The sequence below is a fragment of the Coregonus lavaretus genome (assembly GCF_964263955.1).
Source record: "Coregonus lavaretus genome assembly, chromosome: 23".
Taxonomy (NCBI): Eukaryota; Metazoa; Chordata; class Actinopteri; order Salmoniformes; family Salmonidae; genus Coregonus; species Coregonus lavaretus.
The window spans coordinates 20,339,350-20,360,767 of record NC_140010.1 but is presented as its reverse complement, the minus strand read 5'-3'; the positions used below and the strand labels follow the sequence as shown (position 1 = coordinate 20,360,767).

Sequence of the window (21,418 nt, the reverse complement as noted above, 5' to 3'; positions counted from 1 at the left end):
TCTAAAACAAAAATCCAGAAAATCACATTGTATGATTTTTAAGTAATTAATTTGCATTTTATTGCATGACGTACGTATTTGATACATCAGAAAAGCAGAACTTAATATTTGGTACAGAAACCTTTGTTTGCAATTACAGAGATCATACGTTTCCTGTAGGTCTTGACCAGGTTTGCACACACTGCAGCAGGGATTTTCGCCCACTCCTCCATACAGACCTTCTCCAGATCCTTCAGGTTTCGGGGCTGTCGCTGGGCAATATGGACTTTCAGCTCCCTCCAAAGATTTTCTATTGGGTTCAGGTCTGGAGACTGGCTAGGCCACTCCAGGACCTTGAGATGCTTCTGGTCGTTGTCATGCTGGAAGACCCAGCCACGACCCATCTTCAATGCTCTTACTGAGGGAAGGAGGTTGTTGACCAAGATCTCGCGATACATGGCCCCATCCATCCTCCCCTCAATACGATGCAGTCGTCCAGTCACCTTTGCAGAAAAGCATCCCCAAAGAATGATGTTTCCACCTCCATGCTTCACGGTTGGGATGGTGTTCTTGGGGTTGTACTCATCCTTCTTCTTCCTCCAAACACGGCCAATGGAGTTTAGACCAAAAAGCTCTATTTTTGTCTCATCAGACCACATGACCTTCTCCCATTCCTCCTCTGGATCATCCAGATGGTCATTGGCAAACTTCAGAGGGGCCTGGACATGCGCTGGCTTGAACAGGGGGACGTTGCGTGCGCTGCAGGATTTTAATCCATGACGGCGTAGTGTGTTACTAATGGTTTTCTTTGAGACTCTGGTCCCAGCTCTCTTCAGGTCATTGACCAGGTCCTGCCGTGTAGTTCTGGGCTCATCCCTCACCATCCTCATGATCATTGATGCCCCACGAGGTGAGATCTTGCATGGGGCCCCGGACTGAGGGTGATTGACCGTCATCTTGAACTTCTTCCATTTTCTAATAATTGCGCCAACAGTTGTTGCCTTCTCACCAAGCTGCTTGCCTATTGTCCTGTAGCCCATCCCAGCCTTGTGCAGGTCTACAATTTTATCCCTGATGTCCTTACACAGCTCTCTGGTCTTGGCCATTGTGGAGAGGTTGGAGTCTGTTTGAGTGTGTGGACAGGTGTCTTTTATACAGGTAACGAGTTCAAACAGGTGCAGTTAATACAGGTAATGAGTGGAGAACAGGAGGGCTTCTTAAAGAAAAATTAACAGGTCTGTGAGAGCCGGAATTCTTACTGGTTGGTAGGTGATCAAATACTTATGTCATGCAATAAAATACAAATTAATTACTTAAAAATCATACAATGTGATTTTCTGGATTTTTGTTTTAGATTCCGTCTCTCACAGCTGAAGTGTACCTATGATAAAAATTACAGACCTCTACATGCTTTGTAAGTAGGAAAACCTGCAAAATCGGCAGTGTATCAAATACTTGTTCTCCCCACTGTATATACTTAGTATGGACACAGTATGCTTTACATTAGTTATCTTGTTGTTATTATTTGTTGTTAGTTGTTATTAGTCCCATCCTTCAGCTCCATACAACACCTCCCATCTATCTCTTAACACCATCCATATTGGATTTCTATTTGCCATATATTTTTCAACTGTACTGTGATGTTTCACAAAAGATCTGAACCCTTCTATTCTCATTGTTTCTACAGATTGTAAATTGAAACATTTTTGCTAAAAGTATTATTATATTATTGATTGATTGACTATGACTTTTCAGATCACCCAGTAGTGCTATCTGCAGGGTTAGCTCCAGGTAAATATTGCAATCCTTCAGCCATTCCTGTACCTGTGACCAAAAACAAGCTACAAATGGACAGTACCAAAACAAATGATTTAATGATTCTGTCTCATCTAAGAAAAATTTGCAGAGCTGGGAAGATTGTATCCCCCATATAAATAACATTCTATTGGTAGCAATAATTTTGTATAATAATTTAAATTAACAAATTTGAAGTTTTGAATCCGGCGTTGTTTTGCGTATCAGTTCATAAACACTATGCCATGGAATCGGTACGTCAAAAATCTCTTCCCAACTATTTTGCAATCTAAATTATATGGGACGGCTGTCACCCTTTGGTCCTGAAATGAAACTGGTATGCTTTTTTTATTCACCACAATTTTCTTTAACCAATTATGTTCTTTAATGCAGGGCCGACAGACAAGTTCCTTACTTTTCCCCCTTCCACTTTCCTCTTCCATTTTTGTGGTAATGCTGCAATTATTTGGTTGTAATTTTGGGTAGAGCAGACATTTCCATATGTTTTTGTTAGCTGCATGTGCGACATAACTCCACCAATCCTACCTATGATATCATTAACAAAGTTTATCAATTAGTATATTTGAGTTTAACCACAATATTTGTTGCATTATTTGTTCTGTCGTTTCTGGAGGATTAAATTGAAATTGCAACCAACTTTCTATGGCTTGTTTTAGAAATAGTGATATTTGGGAGATTTCTGTTTCAAATAACTGAAAGTTAATAAACCTGTTAGTCCCCTGAAAGTTAATAAACCTGTTAGTCCCCTGAAAGTTAATAAACCTGTTAGTCCCCTGAAAGTTAATAAACCTGTTAGTCCCCTGAAAGTTAATAAACCTGTTAGTCCCCTGAAAGTTAATAAACCTGTTAGTCCCCTGAAAGTTAATAAACCTGTTAGTCCCCTGAAAGTTTGTCATTTTTTCTCTCACCCAGCCATCCAGGAGAAGCCATGCAGAAAGCACATCATGGAGCCGCCTGTGAACCACCAGGATACCAGGAAAGAGAACCTGTCCATGGGGACCCCGGAGACCAGCAGCAGCGTGGTGGAGAGTGACCTCTTACTTGAGGTGAGACAGAGTGGAGCAGAAGGGTCAGGCTGTGGTTTGCCCTCCCAAGAGATCACTGATGAGATGATAGGGAGTACTGATGTGGCTGGAAACAGAATGGGACATCATAGTCTTGTGCCCAGTTGGTGAAAGACTAGCTAAAGACTAACAAACCATAAATACAACATGTTCATTAAACAGAATTAAAAGCAGTCTGCCCTGACTGTGTTTTTTCTTAAAAGACACAATAAATACAATTGTTGAATGAAAAAGGACACAAAGTTGAATTTAGCCGCATTGATTATTTGAGGTTTAGAACATTTCTTGATGATATCGTGGCACAGCGGAGCTGCTTGGATGATGAGTAAGACCAACCCTCAGCCCTCCCTGTCCCAGAATACCCGCACTCCCCTCCCCGAACACCCATCCTCCCCGAACCCCCGCCCTCCCCTCCCCTCCCCGGACTCCCTCCCTCCCCTCCCACAGTAGTGTGACACCAAAGCAGCCAACCATGATGCTGCTGAATGAAGATCGTGACACGGTTAGGTCAGTATCACATCAGAGAGTGGGAAAAGGGGGCCCAGCTGACCTGGGCTGACTCGAATTAGACCGGAGGTGACAGGGCCTGGCACCACAATGTCAAACACAACAGCTCTAGTACCAGCCAACACAGGGAAGTCAATGAGGAACTCTGTGGTGTTTCCTCCCGTTCTCCCCGCTTCTCTCTTCAAATCAGGAGACATGAAGATAATATTTTGTATATTTAATTCCAATATCCATTCATTATCGGAAATAGAGATGTTGTATCAAAAGCATTTATCAATGAACTACTCATCAATGAAGTGCAATTGAAGTTTGTCCCCTGTGTGTTTTTAGTACACACACAGAGTATGAATGAAATTTATTATTTCAGTTTTAAGGCAAACAAAACATTGACTTTGGTAAAGACTAAGAAACATGGAAATACTGAAAGTTTTGAAAAGTATAAGAAATACAGAAGACAAATATACAGAATATTTTCTGATTCAATTGAAAGATGATATCCTGAATTCTTGTTCAGACTTTTGACATTACTGTTAATGCCGTTGTGTTGTGTATTAACATGTGTGCCTGTCTCTTGTGTCTTCTAGTCCCTGACTGGGTTTGCCTTGGTGGTGAGCACAGACGGGTTGATCTTCTACACCTCCACTTCCATTGTTGACTACTTGGGCTTTCATCAGGTATGTTTCAACCACACCTTGCATTCTCAAAGTCATGATAAATCAGAATTCACCTTGATATTGAGGGTCAATGATCAATCAAGTCGTAATAAAGGTAGTTGAAATACAGTACCATTGTACAAGCCTTTCATAGAAAATTACATTCTGAGGAAAAATTATACAGCATTGTAAAACTGTTTTATAGTAAACCACCAACAATATAAAAACAAAACAAAATTTACATAAAATAGTTTTTAATATAAGGCCATGCATGCCCTTTTAGTCATTAAACAAAACAAAACAGAAATCAAACTGGTTGAAAGAAAAATATTTGTATGACCAACCAAGTCAAAAGTTTAAAATAGCCAATCGTGTAATTCACAGGATTTTAATGACAATATTCTAGTTCTAGAAGCAAACAGAGCTGGAACTTTTCCACTTAATTTACTTTACAAGTTTGTAACTGTCCTTTTTGAGTGAATAGCTTTCTATTGGTCCTAATGAAAGCTGGGGTTTTAACATGAGAAGGAGACAAAAGAAACAGTTGATCGCTCATCTGATGGGAATTGAGATGGTGCTGCTGTGTGTTCAAAAAACAGGGCTCTTCACAGGGCAAGTGTTCAAAGCGTTGCATGCCAAAGAAGCGTATATTATGGGAAGGTTGAATATTTTAGTGGGAGTCTGTCGTTTTATGAACACAGGGTATAGCTGAGATGGGGAAAAAAGAGAGGAATTACGAGTGTGGGCTGGGGTTGCAGGGTTTTTCATCAGGGTAGTGTTGCGTCTGTCCTCATGCAAGCAGCTCTGGTGTCACGCAAAGCAAAGCACAAACAAGGCAGCGAGGAGGGCGGTCCATTATCCCACCGACTGAGGAGAGGGGAGGCCGGGGCCTATAATACATGCAAACTGCAGGGAGTCATATTTGAAAAAAAATGTATGCCATGTTTTGAATCAAGATCTCCCACGTAGATCTAATTGGTGGGGAGGGATTCTGAGTGAACCCAGTCAGTCACAGAAGGCCCTCCGTCCCTCCCACACCCTTCTGGTCAGTGGGGGGAAACCGGAAAACAGAAGTGTTAAGTTCTCAGTGGGCTCGCTGCAGGCTGACACTTGCGGTGTCTGTCTAGATACCTCTATGGCATCTGCCCATAGATGTGTTTCACCCGACCGTGACACAGGTTAAGTGGGGAGGTGACTGCGTTGACCAAACACAATGGATGGGTAACTGTGGAGGTTAATTGGTGGGAGGGCTGAATGTTTGATGACTTGTTCCTCCTCTCACCACTGCTCCTCCCGTCTCCTCCCCTCTCCTCCCTGTCCCGTCTCCTCCCCTCCCCTCCCCGTCTCCTCCCCTCTCCTCTCCCTCTTCTCCCCCGCAGACGGATGTGATGCACCAGAATGTTTTTGATTATATCCATGTGGAGGAGCGGCAGGAGTTCAGAAGACAGCTCCACTGGGCCATGAACCCCGGGCCCCAGGGGGCCTCCCTGGACCAGCACTCAGCCACAGGAACTGGTGTGTAGATCATTACCATCAACAGAACCTCTGTCACTCTGTGCAACTGCTAAAGGCTGCAGGAAAGCCCCTCATCATCACATGCAACTTGTCATTTACATTAGTTTCCATTCATGACCATTTTGAAGAGGGACAAAGGGATTAGTACATTAGTTACTGTATACAAGACACATAAAGAAATGATACTGTATTTTATTCGTACTTTTCAATACTCTCCTAAAACCCCTCAGTAATATTGGTGGTTAGAAGACCAAAACAAATATAAAGTAGGGTATTTATTACATAGTTTGTACTAACAGAAATGCTGTGGCTGTCCTGTAGGTGAAGACTTTGTGATGAGCAGTCTCTTCAATGCCCAAGAGCCTGATGGTGTTCCTCTAGAGCTCACCTCCTTCCTCACTCGCTGTTTCATCTCCCGCGTCCGTTGCCTGCTGGACAGCACCTCAGGCTTCCTGGTGAGTGAGTACCTCAGCTCACACAAGTACCTGACAATATCCACTCTTTTACAAACGGCATTGACCATTATGCTCCACGCAGTATGAAAGTCAGTTCTGGTTTGTGGGAGTTCTATTCAGTAATGTATGTGCACTTGCTCCTTTGGGGTGTAGGCTAGGTTATGTTACTGTGAAGCACAGATACTGTGAAGAAAGCTGTTGATGTTAAAAGGGCTTTATAGTTCACTTTGATTTGATTGATTGGTTGATTGATTAGTTGATTGATTAATGTTTGGCAGAGCATGCAGTTCCAGGGCAGCCTGAAGTTCCTGCAGGGCCAGAAGAAGAAGACAGACTCCGGGGCGCTGCTGCCCCCCCAGCTGGCCCTGTTCTGTGTGGCCGTGCCCCTCATGATGCCCTCCATCACAGAGCTGAAGATGAAGAGCATGACGATCAGGAGCAAGAACAAGGGCCCCGTCATCACCACTCCAGATAAGCACAGGTAAGCAGTACTGTGGGAGTGGTGAGCATGGGGAGAGCTGAGCAGTAAACATTATTTCTCAAATACTGTGTGTCTGTCTATATCATGGTTTTACTAAACACTTTTTGAAGGAGCCAGGCATTGACACCATTTAGTTTACAATCAATTTACAATTCAAGGCATGTTTATTACAGCATCAATTTCAGAATCAAATCACTGGGTATGCTGAATTCGGTCAAATTAGTACTTCATACTGTAAATGTACACAACTAGAAGATTATATCATGCATACATGACCATGGATACATTTTCCTTAGCCATTTTCCTAAATAAGGGAATGCTGTCTGTAATCTCTTTGTTTGTGTTCCCACAGTGATAAGAGGCATCGCTCCACCAGAGGTTCATGTGACAGCAGTGACTTACTGCTTCTGAATTGGTCCAGCAGCGCTACCAGAGACCCCTGCCACTACACCCCATGGACACCCCTCTCCAAAGACGGCATCAGGTACGGGAACAATGGCTACTACACCCAGGAGGAGCCCCTCAACTTCTGCCTGTCTTCCATGGGTGGTGGGCCCAAAGCTCAGAGCGTGAATCATCCATGTGACATCCGCACAGGGTCCGCCATACGAAAGGGCCCCAGCGGCAGCTACATACCAGGCAGACAAGGCAAGTACAACCACCTGGGGAAGTCTGGAGCTTACAGGATGTCTCCAGGATATCATGCTAAAAGACAGGATGCCTCTCAGAACAAACTGTACGGAGGCCTCCACAACCCAGAGGTGGAGAGCTACTGTGAGGACGGCATGAAGGCAGACAACAGGTACATGGGCGGCCATCTTGACTGTTACAATGGCATGGTGTTGCCTGAGACAGCCATAAAGACAGAGCAGGACTCTGACTCTGAGAACGGTTGCAACATCTACAGCATGCCCCACAACGGAGCCTGGGTGGGGAACGAGAAACACTACAGCATGGGCTACTCAGAAGAACCACAGGTGAAGTCAGAGGCTGACTACTACGACCAATACACCACCTGCCAAAGGAACAAGTCCAGCATGAGCCCAACGCTCAACAGACACCACAAATACTTATATCCAGCGGGGAGCAGGGCTCAGAAGGATCATAGGATACCTCACTCAGACCCTCTGTGTAGCAGTCAGGGAGCAAACTGTATGGACAGCAATGTATATGGGAATGGTAATGTGGAGCGTAAAGGCTACATGCAGCAAGACAAACTGAACTACGAGTTCAGGAATAATCTGGTCCACTCTATAAAGAGGGAACCCATGGACTCACCTCCTTGGTCTGACAATGGCCGTGACATTAGCCAAATACCCCTGCAGAGAAATATGATTCCCAACTGTGCATTGAATGATATTGTACACAAACCAAACCCATATATCTACATGCAATGAGCTCAATGGAAAATCTCATAAACCATCTGGGCACCACCTTGCTTCTTTATTGTATTGATGCATAATATGGCAGGGTGGGTAGTTATTTACACTCAACTCAGGTAATCAACAGTGTTACAAAGCAAAAAGATATGGAAGCAATGGAGAGGTGTTTTTATAAGGACTTTGTACATAAGACACACAAGATAAATATAACCTTGTTCAGATTTATGTTTGTGTACTTTTTGTACATGTGTACAGTGGGGAAAAAATAGTATTTAGTCAGCCACCAATTGTGCAAGTTCTCCCACTTAAAAAGATGAGAGAGGCCTGTAATTTTCATCATAGGTACACGTCAACTATGACAGACAAATTGAGAAAATCCAGAAAATCACATTGTAGGATTTTTAATGAATTTATTTGCAAATTATGGTGGAAAATAAGTATTTGGTCACCTACAAACAAGCAAGATTTCTGGCTCTCACAGACCTGTAACTTCTTCTTTAAGAGGCTCCTCTGTCCTCCACTCGTTACCTGTATTAATGGCACCTGTTTGAACTTGTTATCAGTATAAAAGACTCCTGTCCACAACCTCAAACAGTCACACTCCAAACTCCACTATGGCCAAGACCAAAGAGCTGTCAAAGGACACCAGAAACAAAATTTTAGACCTGCACCAGGCTGGGAAGACTGAATCTGCAATAGGTAAGCAGCTTGGTTTGAAGAAATCAACTGTGGGAGCAATTATTAGGAAATGGAAGACATACAAGACCACTGATAATCTCCCTCGATCTGGGGCACCACGCAAGATCTCACCCCGTGGGGTCAAAATGATCACAAGAACGGTGAGCAAAAATCCCAGAACCACACGGGGGGACCTAGTGAATGACCTGCAGAGAGCTGGGACCAAAGTAACAAAGCCTACCATCAGTAACACACTACGCCGCCAGGGACTCAAATCCTGCAGTGCCAGACGTGTCCCCCTGCTTAAGCCAGTACATATGTCCAGGCCCGTCTGAAGTTTGCTAGAGTGCATTTGGATGATCCAGAAGAGGATTGGGAGAATGTCATATGGTCAGATGAAACCAAAATATAACTTTTTGGTCAAAACTCAACTCGTCGTGTTTGGAGGACAAAGAATGCTGAGTTGCATCCAAAGAACACCATACCTACTGTGAAGCATGGGGGTGGAAACATCATGCTTTTGGGCTGTTTTTCTGCAAAGGGACCAGGACGACTGATCCGTGTAAAGGAAAGAATGAATGGGGCCATGTATCGTGAGATTTTGAGTGAAAACCTCCTTCCATCAGCAAGGGCATTGAAGATGAAACGTGGCTGGGTCTTTCAGCATGACAATGATCCCAAACACACCGCCGGGGCAACAAAGGAGTGGCTTCGTAAGAAGCATTTCAAGGTCCTGGAGTGGCCTAGCCAGTCTCCAGATCTCAACCCCATAGAAAATCTTTGGAGGGAGTTGAAAGTCCGTGTTGCCCAGCGACAGCCCCAAAACATCACTGCTCTAGAGGAGATCTGCATGGAGGAATGGGCCAAAATACCAGCAACAGTGTGTGAAAACCTTGTGAAGACTTACAGAAAACGTTTGACCTGTGTCATTGCCAACAAAGGGTATATAACAAAGTATTGAGAAACTTTTGTTATTGACCAAATACTTATTTTCCACCATAATTTGCAAATAAATTCATTAAAAATCCTACAATGTGATTTTCTGGGAAAAAAATTCTCATTTTGTCTGTCATAGTTGACGTGTACCTATGATGAAAATTACAGGCCTTTCTCATCTTTTTAAGTGGGAGAACTTGCACAATTGGTGGCTGACTAAATACTTTTTTTCCCCACTGTACATTTACTTTTTTATCTGGTCTTGATTGTTAACTGTAAGGTACACATCATTTTGCATCTTGTGTGTACATATTTTATGATTTATTTGTGTGTTTTAACCAATGGTCAAAATGAAGGAAAACGTATTGGTTTTGACCCAGTAATTTGGAGTAGTTGTATAGCAGGCAGTTTACTGAACCAGTAACAATGGAAAGAGATGACATCCTTCCATTTTGGAGATAAACAAAGAAATGTGTATTGAATTCATACAATATGTGTTCTGAAATTCGGAACATGAAAATGGCTGAAGCTTTGAATGGCATCCGTAGCGCAGAAACATGGACATGAGCATGACATGCAGAACATACTGCAATTCACATATGACTTATTGATTTGTTTTTAAACACATTTCATAACTTCAAGTTTTTAAACCAAGTCATGTCATCAATCGTACAGTATTATTGAATGCAACCTTTATTCTTTGAGAGGTTGAATTAATGTATTATTTTAACAGTGAGTTTGTCATTTCTGTTTTGAAGACAGTATTATCAATTGAAATTTAACAAAGCTTCACTTAACAGCCATTTACACACATTAATGTCTAATGTGGTATCTGAACATAATAATGTACAAATGTATTGCACAGCAATTTATGTTTGTGGTCCAATGTTTGTAACATTTTGTAAAATTTTAGTACATTCAAAAGAAATGTTATGAACTGTAGTTCTGTTTTATGAAGCCAATGTTTTATTATATTTAGAAAAGAAAGACAAAAATACAGTATGTGAAATTATGACATGTTCCCTTTTGTATTCCATAGCTGCATGCAGCAATCTCTACAGCATTCTATTATGCCGTTTAAAAAATTAAATAATAATCTGTAAATTAATTTGTATTTCTTTCAAAACTATTCTACAAATGTTTATAATTTAATTGCAGACTTGTTTCTAAACAACTGTTGGTAACACTTTTTATTGTGTATTTTTTAGTATAAGTACTGTACACTGAACAGGAGTCAGAGGCGGACAGGGACCAGAAATTGGCCCTGGCATTTCCAACACACTGGCCTATTTTTATCCTTGAGGCCCCCACACTAATTTTTTTTGTGCCTTGAGGCCCCAACACCTGACATTTTTTTCTCCCTTGAGGCCCCCATTATTAGCCAGATAATAATCATTAGACAGGCCAACTGGTCTAAAAATTGAAGAGCCCACCCAGATGGCCAGTCCGCCCCTGACAGGAGTGAAACAAAAGGTTTGTAGTAATATAGTGTAACAATGAATAAATACATTAGCCTGCTTGTTGCACTGTAGGCACATTTTTCAGGAAGGATTACGGTCATACAAGTTTCAGATATAAATTTAATTCAACAGGCATCTAACATACAATTTTACGTTATTTAGCATAATAATATAAAACAGATAATACTCTTATTTATTTGAACACTGAAAACTATTGTTTACAGTTTAAAATAAATAGAGTATAATCTGTTTAATGATTTTATTGTGCCAAATAACGTAAAATTTTATGTTAGATGCCTACTGAATTTATTTGATGCTGTATTCAAGCAGAAGGGTATGCTATTTATGATGAGAATTTGTCTGCAAATAAACACTTTGCATTTAGTGCTTAGTACAGTTGGGGGAATAAAAACATTTTATGCGCCTACACATCGTAGCTAATGACTTGTATAAAAATCAAAGGGATCATAAAATAAAGTTTGGAGAAATTGCATACTCTGCCAAAAGTATGGGGCCCAGTGTAGCTCAGTTGGTTGGGCGGTTGTGGGTTCGTTTCCCACGGGGGGCCAGTATGAAACAATAATAATTATGAACTCACTAACTGTAAATCGCTCTGGATAAGAGCGTCCGCTAAATGACTAAAATGTAAATGTGAAAGTCGCGCACATATGATGCTCTCGAGCGCGCTGCTGTCAGCTGTTACTGGGCGGCGCACGAGAACTGTCAACCAGGAAAAGCAGTCGGTGGTTTTGAAATTAATATGATATAAATCCAACGACTTCTTACTTAAGCAAACGGATTATTGGAGGTGGTAAGATATTGGATTTGTTCATTTTACATTTCAAATGTGTTTTGTACACGGGATAGCGTTGTGTTTACTTATTGGGCTGTGTGTGTCTTTCCTCTCGCCGACCTCAGTAGTTAGCTAGCTAGTTATCTTGCTAACGTTATCTAGCTAGCTAGCTAGATAGTTTGGCTGCTAGCTGGCAAGCCTACCATGAAAATGGGCCGCTGCTTGCTAGCTAGTCAATAGTTACTGTACTCCAGTAAAATGCATTTTAGGAGAGACATTTGTCTTTGCTTCCAGCTTGTAGTTGCTAGCTAACGTTTTGCTGACATAATTGATGCCAGCAATAATAAGTAGCATTAGCCAAGGCTGCTAACGTTAGCAAGCAGGCTAACTAACTGTTGGTCTAGCTAACGTTACCCTGCTATGCAATGAGCATCAGCCCACAGACACTGTCAGTACCAATGGATTAATAACGTAATCGACCAGTCAATACAGTGCGTTTCAACATTTTGTTCGTAATCACAACGTGTAAAATTCAGTTTCGTAAACATCTTGATCTTTGACAGACACAACTTGCCGTCGTTGTCATGGAGGAGACGAACAGGGAGGCGGTTGCTACGGCCGTGCAGAGAGTGGCAGGGATGCTGCAGCGCTCGGACCAGTTGGACAAAGTGGAGCAGTACCGCCGGCGAGAGGCCCGCAAGAAAGCTTCAGTAGAAGCCCGACTGAAGGTAGAAAATGATGACTCTAAGAAGACATGAGATACATTCCTGTACTACCCTATTATTCATAAAGCCCTAACTATTGTCTGAATGAAAGGTGTATATTTATTGTAAATACATGGCTCTGGCCTGAAGCACCTTACATGGTCTCTGTCACTCTCCCCAGGCTGCCATCCAGTCCCAGTTGGACGGGGTCCGCACAGGGCTCAGTCAGCTCCACAATGCCCTTGGGGATGTAAAGGACATCCAGAACTCCCTAGCAGACGTTAGTAAGGACTGGAGGCAGAGTATCAACACTATTGAGAACCTGAAAGATGTAAAAGACGCCGTGGTCCAACACAGTCAGCTTGCCTCAGCCGTGGAGAATTTAAAGAATATCTTCTCAGGTACGCTACAGAACTACATACCTCAGAGATACCACTTAATTGGAAACTGTTATTGTTGTCTCGCTGTGCATTTGTGTAATTACTGTCTGTATTGTTACAATATATCATTAATGTATATCATCCCCTTCCTGTGCAGTGCCTGAGATAGTGTCAGACACCCAGGTGCTGATTGAGCAGGCCGAGCTGCTAGAGGCCCACCGTAAACTCATGGATCTGGAGTGTTCGCGGGACGACCTCATGTACGAGCAGTACCGAATGGACAGCAAAAACACTCACGACATGAACCTGATCCGCAACTACTTTGGCGAGGTGCAGGGCCTGTCTGACGATCTGGCCAAGCAGCTGTGGATGGTGCTACAGCGTGCCATGGGCACGGTGCGCCGTGACCCCACCATGCTGGTCTCAGTGGTGCGCATCATTGAGCGTGAGGAGAAGATCGACCGGCGCATGCTGGACCGCAAGAAGCAGACAGGCTTTATCCCCCCTGGTCGGCCCAAGAGCTGGAAAGAGAAGATGTTTGAGGTGCTGGAAGGCACAGTCACAACGCGTATCGAGGGCAGCCAGTCGGTGACTCGCGAGGCAGACAAGATGTGGATGGTGAGGCTGCTGGAGATCACTAGGAGGTACGTGCTGGATGACCTGATTGTGGTGAAGAACCTGATGGTGCAGTGCTTCCCGCCACACTACAACACCTTCGACAGGTTCTTTAAGCGCTATCACAACGCCGTGTCCATGCGGGTGCAGGAGCTGGCTGCAGAAGACCTAGAGGCCAACGAGATTGTGTCCCTCCTCACCTGGGTCCTCAACACATACAAAAGGTATCCTGTCTTGGCCCGTGTTCACTGAGTTTCAAAGTAGGAGTGCTGATACATGATCAGTTTAGCCTTTTAGATAATGGTGAATAAGATTATATGGATAGGGGGAGCCTGATCCTAGATCAGCACGCATTTTGAATACAGGTGAGGCTCTGATCTTCCCTCTCTGTGACTGCTGTCACATCAGTGATAACTGGGCACCAGTCCAGTCATAGCTCAGTGGAATATGCAGGAGTTGTAGTACATTAGCTCTGCGCTGCTGCTACCCGTTTAGGCGGCTGAATATCTTTATGGACATTGTTGTCATAGTTATACCATTCATTCCATTTTAGGAATATCTTGTTTGAATTTACAATGTGAAGAGTTGAACGCTAAGGAGAGGGAGAGGAGGTATTCCCATTGTAAAAATGTTGGCCTGCACCATTTTAACCTCTCGTGTGTGTGTGGAGTGTTAACTTGTCTCGTGTGTGTGGAGTGTTAACTTATTGCGTGTGTGTGTGGAGAGGTAACTTATCTTGTGTGTGGAGAGGTAACTTATCTTGTGTGTGTGTGGGGAGAGGTAACTTATCTTGTGTGTGCGTGGAGAGGTAACTTATCTTGTGTGTGCGTGGAGAGGTAACTTATCTTGTGTGTGCGTGGAGAGGTAACTTATCTCGTGTGGGTGTGTGTGGAGAGGTAACTTATCTTGTGTGTGTGGCACGAGAGAGAGGGCATGGCATGCGAAACTGGTGTGGATAATCCAATGAATACACATACTACTGCACATCGCGTGCAACAACAGGTTTGAACAGAGAAAGATTAATGAACAGCTAGCTCCCTTATGCACATTGAAAACACAAAGAACTAGCCTTATATCCAATTCTGACACGAGCATCAGCCTGTTGTGCATTAGGCTACCATGGAAACCACAACCACCGATTGGCTGGGGCTGTTTAATTATAGATATTCACTCAGCTTTTCTGTGAGTGTGTGTGTGTTTCTGAGTACGTGTGTTTACGTGTGACTGCTTGTGAGTAGCCTATGTTTATGGGTATCTGTGTGTATCATTTATATTCAGGCATTGCTGTAGTTCAGGGATTGTCAACTAGATTCAGCCGCAGGCCGATTTCTTTTTTTCTGGAGGGGATGGTGGGGGGGTACATAATTGCAATTTGACCGCAAGAAGCCCAAACAGATATAATGTTTGATTAAAACATAGTCATCTATTATGCGTGTGAATACTTGGGAACAGATGTTTTAAATTAAAATCTATTGGAGCTGATTTCCTGGTGTTTTTACAGTATTTTATGTCCAACAATGAAATTCCACACTCAGAAAACTTGGGGTGACAAATAAAACCACCCCCGCGGGCCGCCAGTTGGGGAACCCTGCTGTATGTGCACGAGCATGCCATGGTGTGTAGGTCTGTCTGTAGCTGTCTGTCGGTCTGTTACGTTAAAAGACATGCAATATTAATGTCCACGAACAGTATAGTACAGTCAGGGTTCTCTTGCCATATTCCCACACACCACTGTGTTCCAGTGAGGAGATGATGGGTCACCCAGAGCTGCTGACAGAGTATGACATCAACCTGATGGATCCTCTGCTGCCGCAGGAGGTGGTGGATGAGCTGCTCAGCAAATACCTCCAGACCTTCACTGTGAGTCCAGACAACACACACACTAAGATAGCAGCGACATACTCTACGACAGCTCCTGTCAGATATACAACCCACTGTCTGCGTCTGTAAATCTGGATTTGCAATTCGAAAGTCTTTACAAGGGAATCCGCCTTTTAATGAAATGTTTCATGAATTGTTAAAGACAAAGGTAACAGGGCTCTGGCTGACCCTCTCTAACCCTTCAACAGTCCAACATCACTGGCTGGCTGCGCAAGGCTCTGGAGACAGACAAGAAGGACTGGTTTAAAGAGACAGAACCAGAGGCGGATCAAGACGGGTACTACCAGACCACCCTCCCCGCCATCGTCTTCCAGGTATAACCAGTATCCACCTCTCTTTATCCACCTCTCTTTATCCACCTCTCTTTAACCCACAACTTTACAAAGTGGACTAGTTGCTACCACAGTAAGGTTACTATACTAGACAATGTTATAGCCTTATTCTAAAATTGATTAAATAAAAACAATATCTCAGCAATCTACACACAATACCCCATAATGACAAATATTTTTGCAAATGTATTAAAAATAAAAAGCATAAATAACTTATTTACATAAGTATTCAGACCCTTTACTATGAGATTCGAAATTGAGAAGGGCCTTTGGTCAGGGAGGTGACCAAGAACCCGATGGTCACTGACAGAGCTCCAGAGTTCATCTGTGGAGATGGGAGAACCTTCCAGAAGGACAACCATCTCTGCAGCACTCCACCAATCAGGCCTTTATGGTAGAGTGGCCAGACAGAAGCCACTCCTCAGTAAAAGGCACATGACAGCCCGCTTGGAGTTTGCCAAAAGGCAACTAAAGACTCTCAGACCATGAGAAACAAGATTATCTGGTCTGATGAAACCAAGATTGAACTCTTTGGCCTGAATGCCAAGCTTCACGTCTGGAGGAAACCTGGCACCATCCCTACTGTGAAGCATGGTGGTGGCAGCATCATGCTGTGGGGATGTTTTTCAGTGGCAGGGACTGGGAGACTAGTCAGGATTGAGGCAAAGATAAACTGAGCAAAGTACAGAGAGATCCTTGATGAAAACCTGCTCCAGAGTGCTCAGGTCCTCAGACTGGGGGCGAAGGTTCACCTTCCAACAGGACAACGACCCTAAGCACACAGCCAAGACAATGCAGGAGTGGCTTCGGAACAAGTCTCTGAATGTCCTTGGGTAGCCCAGCCAGAGTCCGGATTTGAACCCGATCGAACATCTCTGTAGAGACCTGAAAATAGCTGTGCAGCAATTCTCCACATCCAACCTGACAGAGCTTGAGAGGATCTGCAGAGAAGAATGGGAGAAACTCCCCAAATACAGGTGTGCCAAGCTTATAGTGTAATACCCAAGAAGAATCAATGCTGTAATCACTGCCAAAGGTGCTTCAACCAAGTACTGAGTAAAGGGTCTGAATACTTTTATATAAATGTAATATTTCAGGGTTTAAAAAAATATAAATTAGCCAACATGTCTAAAAACCTGTTTTTGCTTTGTCATCATGGGGTATTGTGTGTAGATTGAGGGGGAAAAAACGATATAATCAATTTTAGAATAAGGTTGTAACGTAACAATGTGGAAAAAAGTCAAGGGATCTGAATACTTTCCGAAGGCACTGTATATGACAATTGGGATCTTAGAATTGCCTGAATAAATACTACAGCGAGTCACTAGTGTGTACTTTAAAGGGGTCATCATCTGACATATGTTTGTTCTTCTCTCCTCATCAGATGTTTGAGCAGAATCTCCAAGTGGCAGCCCAGATCAATGAGACATTCAAAGAGCAGGTCCTGAAGCTCTGTTTAAAACAGATGAATTCGTTTCTCGTCAGGTAACATGGGTTTCATAATGTTGTGTTAGTAATTGTGTAGTGTTTAGTTGTTTACATTGATGGCAGTAAAGGTGTGTTACACTATACCAGGGATGGAATGCTTTGTATTTGACATCTACAATTGTCTTGCATTTCTGTTCAGGTACAGGGAAGAGGCAATTGCCTACAAGGAGGACCACTTGAGAGACCGGCAGCTCCCTCAGTGCTACGTCCAATACATGATCGCCATTATAAACAACTGTCATACATTCAAGTGAGTCCCATTGACATCTCCCTGTAAGTATGTCATTCTCTAACCTAATGTGTACCTAATCATACCTCTGCCCCTAGGGAGTCTATTAACAGTCTAAAGAAGAAATACTTTAAATCTACGGAGCCCACCCAGAATGACGCTGCCATAGAGAAGACCCTGAACGACGTGGCCAAAGATGGCTGCCAGTTTCTATTGGATGAAGTCTTTCTAGATTTGGAGGTTAGAACAGTGTTTGTGGACACATTTTTACCTCCTTAGTTAATCTGTCTAATATTTATAGACTTTCAGAATGTTTGCCATGAACCCGGTTATGTTGTATCTGGGTGATGATTTTGTGATAACATTTCATGGTTTTGATTTCTACAGCATCATCTCAATGAGTTGCTGACCAGGAAGTGGTTGACTGGGACCCATGCAGTGGACACTATCTGTGTGACAGTCGAGGATTACTTCAACGATTTCGCAAAGATCAAGAAGCCTTTCAATACGGTACATGGCAAAATCAATCAATTGATATCATATGAAATTAAAGGCTTGGCCAATTGATTGATATGGAGAAATCCACACAGAGAGCAGTTTTGCATGAACATCCTGTGTATGTGACTGAGTATGTTGTGTGATCTGTTTAGGAGATGACCAGCGAGGCCCATCGCAGGGTGGTGGTGGAGTATATCAAGGCTGTGATGCAGAAACGGATCACCTTCAAGAACGCAGATGAGAGGAGGGAGGGAGCAGACCGGATGATTAAGGAGGCTGTGCAGTTCAAGTTCCTCTTCAGGAAACTCACTGCTGTGAGTGGTTTTACATCTACCTGCTACCGGAATACTTTTTCCCTAGAAAGATCCGGATTAGAAACCACTGGCATCTTGATATCTTCTTAGTCAATTAGAGCAGTGTTTCCCAACCCTGGTCCTCCAGTATCCCCCAACAGTACACATTTGTATTCTAACCCTGGACAAGCACACCTGATTCAACTTGTCATCTAATCATCAAGCCCTCAATAAGTTGAATAAGGTGTGTTTGTCCAGGGCTACAACGAAACTGTGTACTGTTGGGGGTACTGGAGGACCAGGGTTGGGAAACACTGAATTAGAGTCCTAACTTCCCTGACTCTTGATGCTTACTCTACGTTTCATTCGTTCATTCAGTCATTTGATGTAATGAAGACTACTTTTCTCTGATAATTTCATCCAGTGTTAAAGTAATTAGTGTATAGTGTGTGTTTTGTACTGCTTGAAGTTATTTCTCATGTCCCCTTCCAGGGTGAGGAGACTGACCGGCTGTGTGATGCCATCGCTGCCATAGCCGAGGTGTTCAAACTCACAGACCCCACCCTGCTCTACCTGGAGGTCTCCACGCTGGTGTCCAAATACCCTGACATCAGGTCAGATCATACCCCACTTAACACACAGGCTACACAGAGAATGTTAGTGGGGTATCATGGTTTTCGATAGAACAACTTTGGCTGTAGGAGAAGTTACTCCAGATGTATACAATGTTTCGTTACTACTATAGATTTTCTGTGATAGCCATTGCTTTTGACACAGTGTCACAGTTATCCATGTAGGCCTACATGATTGTCCTGAAACTTCAGGGAAAAGGTGTCTGATTGTGTCTGTCCTCTGTTGGCCCATAGAGAGGAGCACATCGTGGCCTTGCTGGCGATGAGAGGGGATGCCAGCCGAGACATGAGGCAGATGATCATTGAGACGCTGAACCAGAACAAGCCTTCCTACGCTGGGATCACACAGCCCATCTTCAAGGACATTACCGTCCCCACGGTGACCATGACCTCCATGTCCTCATCTATGGCCGCCACTGCCAATAAACTGCTGAAATAACCAGTCTGGAGAAAGATGGAGACACACACCTGGGTTGTATTCATTAATGCACAACAGCAAAACGTTTTGCAACAGAAAATGAAAAGCGTTCCTTGTTGGACAAGTTTGGATAGTCCCTCCCTGTTTCAGTCGTTTTTTATTGTTTGGTGCCTAGAGAATACGACCTTGGCTCACATGGGCACAAAAAAAACAGACTGCAGCAAATCACTGAATCATGATTTTTCACTTTTTGCACTTGTGAATCCGATTCCACTAACATCCAATGAAAGGCTTGGACTGTAGTCCTTGAGGATCTGTAAGCCTTTGATACTTGATGAAAGAACCGTCGAACACTAACAAGCGGTTTTGTTACTGAAATGGGAACTTACTCTCACCACCACCCACCCCTCCATGTACAAGAACAGAAATTGTTCCAGTAAGAAACGTTGTCAGTGTGTGATGCCGAATGTCTGTTAGATGGAACATCTATTAAAGAAATCCTTTCCCCTGTCAGTCTGATTTCCTAATTTACTCTTCTGTCAGGGAGAGGTGTTGGCACACTGAAACATGCCAAACTACTGCACAGTGCACTCACACATGGAAACCCTGAATTGGTTGGCTGAGCTCATTTGAGGCCTGCTGTGAAAAAGCTTCAGTTAAGACATTACTTTGCAGAAGCTCCTGTCTGCCTGCCTGCATCCTTCCTCACAACAACACCATCAAGATCTCCTTCATTATCTTGCTCTCTGTCCATGTGTGACTCCGTTGCAGCATGCTGCCTCTTGATTTAAGAGGTATGGGTACTCTCCTCTTTCCTTGCCTGTGTAAAACCTCTAAATGTTTAATCTGGCTGCACGCTATCTGTTGTGTGACTAACTGAGCAGCGGAAGGGGAAAGGCACAAACAGCCAGAGGGGCCACCACCCTGGGTGGGGTAGCACAGCCTAGTGGAAGGAGAGAGGGGGAACCACAGTGACAGCTGCAGGGGAGGGGGAGGGGCCAGCGTTTCAGTGGTGTTAGTAATCCCTTCTCCAGAATGTTGCGTGACCATTCATAATTGTTATGGGCTCTGTCCCATTGGCTCTCTGTGAGTTTAGAAACACCCACTGCAAGCTGTGATTGGTGTTCGTTTTGAAACGGGTAGCTTTGTGATATTGAGATTTAAATGTAATTTGTATACTTTCATTAAAATTAGGTTGTCCCAAACTAAACATTTTAAGTTTAAATTTGTAGGAGTAGGTATAATGGGGGTACTAAACATGGCTTTCCGCTTTCTCCATATGCTTCAGTGTGGTCCAATGAGAGGGCTGCGTTTGCCATGCTGTGACTGGAAACAAGGCCATTCAGGGCTGCAGCTGACTGGAGCATGCAAGCCTGTGCGCTCGCATGGCACACACACATCAGCAGGCCAAAACCCTGGGTTACACACACGCCAAGGGGCGGGGCTAGGCGCCGGGTTCAAACGAGACTACTGGGCCAAACGTTCTCGAACGTTGCAGATAGAAAGGCCATGAATAGAGCTGATGTGATTCTTTATTCTACATGTCAGAGGCATGTTTGATCTACATATCCTATTTCTATCTGAATGTTCCATCCTGCTGAACGTGCCCCTGGCAGCTCTGTCACGGAGTCATCAGTCACTCAATTGATCCACCACTCTTCTTTACACACAGCTCCAATGGCTGGCTACTAAAGCCTTGCTTTGAAAATGTCCTAGTGCTAACAGTATACTGTGTCTGGTCAACAGGATTTCACTGGCTTCAGTCATGATCTAAATAGGCTACAACTGATTAATTTAAGTCACAGAGGAAGCATGCTCAATGCATTTGGTATACAGAATACATTCTCAATGGTTGGCAGGATGATTACATTGAATTGTTGCAATTGTAGTGAAAGAAGTAATAGCCTTCCAGTTATACCTAGAGGTGTCTGGCTTACACATTTTACTATGCTCCATAAACCTGAACAGAATAATGAATATATGGGATTGTTCCGAGATTAAATCAGACTTCCTCTAGACATTGACTATTTGATAAAGCTCTATGCAATGCTGAAATACAGAAACCCCGTTTTTTGTTTTGATTTATTCAGAGACAACTCTGTCTGATCATCCACAGAGAACAGTAGTATTCTATTATTTTCAATCTGGACTCAATATCCCTAAAAACTCCCTTACTGCTCCTCCAATAAATACTGTTCTCATCAAGTGCAGGTTCTTTAAGTACAACATT

At 43.3% G+C, this 21,418-nt stretch overlaps 2 protein-coding genes across 2 annotated transcripts in view; both read left to right on the top strand.

The window, feature by feature from the left end:
* ahrrb (aryl-hydrocarbon receptor repressor b) overlaps positions 1-7,866 on the top strand; it is a gene marked incomplete at both ends in the record, with an annotated part of 33,241 nt that extends 25,375 nt beyond the window's left edge. The window contains 6 exons of the mRNA XM_084139449.1: positions 2,707-2,840; positions 3,950-4,039; positions 5,398-5,533; positions 5,855-5,988; positions 6,267-6,469; positions 6,822-7,866. Of these exons, the coding sequence (XP_083995575.1) occupies positions 2,707-2,840; positions 3,950-4,039; positions 5,398-5,533; positions 5,855-5,988; positions 6,267-6,469; positions 6,822-7,866 (1,742 nt within the window). The remainder of the gene's footprint in view (positions 1-2,706; positions 2,841-3,949; positions 4,040-5,397; positions 5,534-5,854; positions 5,989-6,266; positions 6,470-6,821) is intronic.
* A 3,753-nt stretch (positions 7,867-11,619) lies between these two features.
* exoc3 (exocyst complex component 3) lies at positions 11,620-19,701 on the top strand. Its single transcript, XM_084139852.1, has 13 exons — positions 11,620-11,736; positions 12,282-12,446; positions 12,604-12,823; positions 12,960-13,641; positions 15,160-15,277; positions 15,487-15,612; positions 17,015-17,115; positions 17,258-17,368; positions 17,446-17,587; positions 17,735-17,857; positions 17,998-18,159; positions 18,631-18,752; positions 19,005-19,701. The coding sequence occupies exons 2-13, from the start codon at positions 12,303-12,305 to the stop codon at positions 19,207-19,209; spliced, it is 2,256 nt and encodes a 751-aa protein (XP_083995978.1). The 5' UTR covers positions 11,620-11,736; positions 12,282-12,302; the 3' UTR covers positions 19,210-19,701.
* The last annotated feature ends 1,717 nt before the right edge of the window (positions 19,702-21,418 follow it).